At 40.5% G+C, this 1,760-nt stretch overlaps 1 protein-coding gene across 1 annotated transcript in view; it reads right to left on the reverse strand.

Annotated features, from left to right (window-relative positions):
* Positions 1-242: 242 nt before the first annotated feature.
* Positions 243-1,760, reverse strand: part of KHDRBS2 (KH RNA binding domain containing, signal transduction associated 2) — a 368,904-nt gene continuing 367,386 nt past the window's right edge. Inside the window, exon 9 of the mRNA XM_015815904.1 lies at positions 243-340. Within this exon, the coding sequence (XP_015671390.1) occupies positions 243-340 (98 nt within the window). The remainder of the gene's footprint in view (positions 341-1,760) is intronic.

Genomic DNA, 1,760 nt, shown 5'->3' on the forward strand with positions numbered 1-1,760 from the left:
CAACATCATCTTGCTGAAAGGTTTAGTCAACAACTGCCAACAGTCTTTTAAAGTCCATGTCCTAAAAATAATACTAATGCCAGTTTCACTCCAGTCTGGAAACATAAGTAGTATACAGGTAATCATAACCAGTAATTCCTAGGATAGAAAAAAAATGGGCTATTACTTGTCTTGTTGCTGTTTACGTGGAGACCACGGGTTTTTAATTGTCTTTAAGTTGAGGTCACAGATGTGGAGGACTTTCAATATCTACCATAGGGGTGTTCCCTGTAACTCCCTCTGGTTGACCTAGGAGTCGGAGCTTTTAGGCTGGGACGACTTATAGTCCACTCTTCTTGAGCTAAAACAGACAAAATAGAGAAGAAGTTGCTTTATTTTAGTAGACATGAATACGAGGATCTGATCAAGCTATCCAGCTAATAATGCATTGAGTATTAGAATATGAAGCTAGCGGTACTGTCTAAGATCCAACTGCTAAAGAAAGAAAAATCTGTTTTTTCCAATTTGCAGCACAATCAAAGTTTTAGGAAAACTAACAGGTCTGGAAAAAAATACTCTTCGATTTTTTTGCCTGTTGCAAACTTATTTCATGCCTGAGTTTCTAATATGGTCTGAATAACTGGATCAGGAATTGAGTCAGAAGGGGGCAGCTGAAAGACGATTATCTATTTTCCCAATTAACTTAAAAAGCACAGTGGAAATGATGGGAAACAGATACTATTAAAGCGGGCTTTCTAATACAAGCAGATAATTCTGTGTACGCACAAAAGTCTATTAATTCATACACACACACAAAGGCACAAACTGTTATAAGGTACTACAATGACAATAGACTAGTTCTCTGCACTAGATCTTAGTGATGTTACTATCACTGTTTGATTTTCTTAGCACCCACTTTTCTCTATCTTATTAAATATTGGTAATCATCCATTTACAACCATTTGTTTAGGGACTATCTGAAGTTACAACGGCACCGAAAAAGTGATTTATGACTGTTGTTTACACTTACATTGCAGCATCCCCATGGTCACGTGATCAAAATTTGGACAGTTGGCAACTGGCATGTATTTATGACAGTCGCAGTGTCCTGGGGTCATGTGATCACCTTTTGTGACTTTCTGACAAGCAATGGGGAAGCCAGATTCACTTAACAACCGTGTGACAAACTTAAGAACTGCAGTGGTTCACTTAACAACTGTGGCAAGAAAGATCATAAAATGGGGCAAAACTCGCTTAACAACTCTCTTGCTCAGCATTGGAAATTTTGGACTCAATTGTGGTCGTAAATTGAGGACTACCTGTAGGAATACTGTAGCTGAATGGTTTCCAAGCACTATTGGCTCAGTAAATATGTCTCTTCTACACTCGCATAACATTGTTAAATCACTGTAAGGAGCAAAATAACGACCAATTTCATGCTAGTGTAGCGCTACCTCCTCAGAGGCCGCCAATGCCCAGGCCCTCCCAGCCACGTCCCCCCTTGTCCAGCCTTGCGGTAATGTTCTTTAGAGATCGATGAGATGTCTTACAACCGGAACTCATGCAGCATTAATGGGTGGCAGGCATAAGCTAAGACTGGGGTATTTGTGAGCCTCTGCTTCAGCTGATCAAAAGCCTGTTCACAACGCTCAGTCCATTCTGCCTGAATGGATTCTCGTGACTTCCTGGGTCCCCTAATTTTGTGGGTTGGATTCGAATGGCCCACTGTATCCTCTACCTCCTCATTTTTTAATAACTCATTAAGCGGGCGAGCTATCTTA

Source organism: Protobothrops mucrosquamatus, unplaced genomic scaffold, assembly GCF_001527695.2.
Source record: "Protobothrops mucrosquamatus isolate PMUCROS unplaced genomic scaffold, P.Mucros_1.0 scaffold384, whole genome shotgun sequence".
Classification (NCBI taxonomy): domain Eukaryota; kingdom Metazoa; phylum Chordata; class Lepidosauria; order Squamata; family Viperidae; genus Protobothrops; species Protobothrops mucrosquamatus.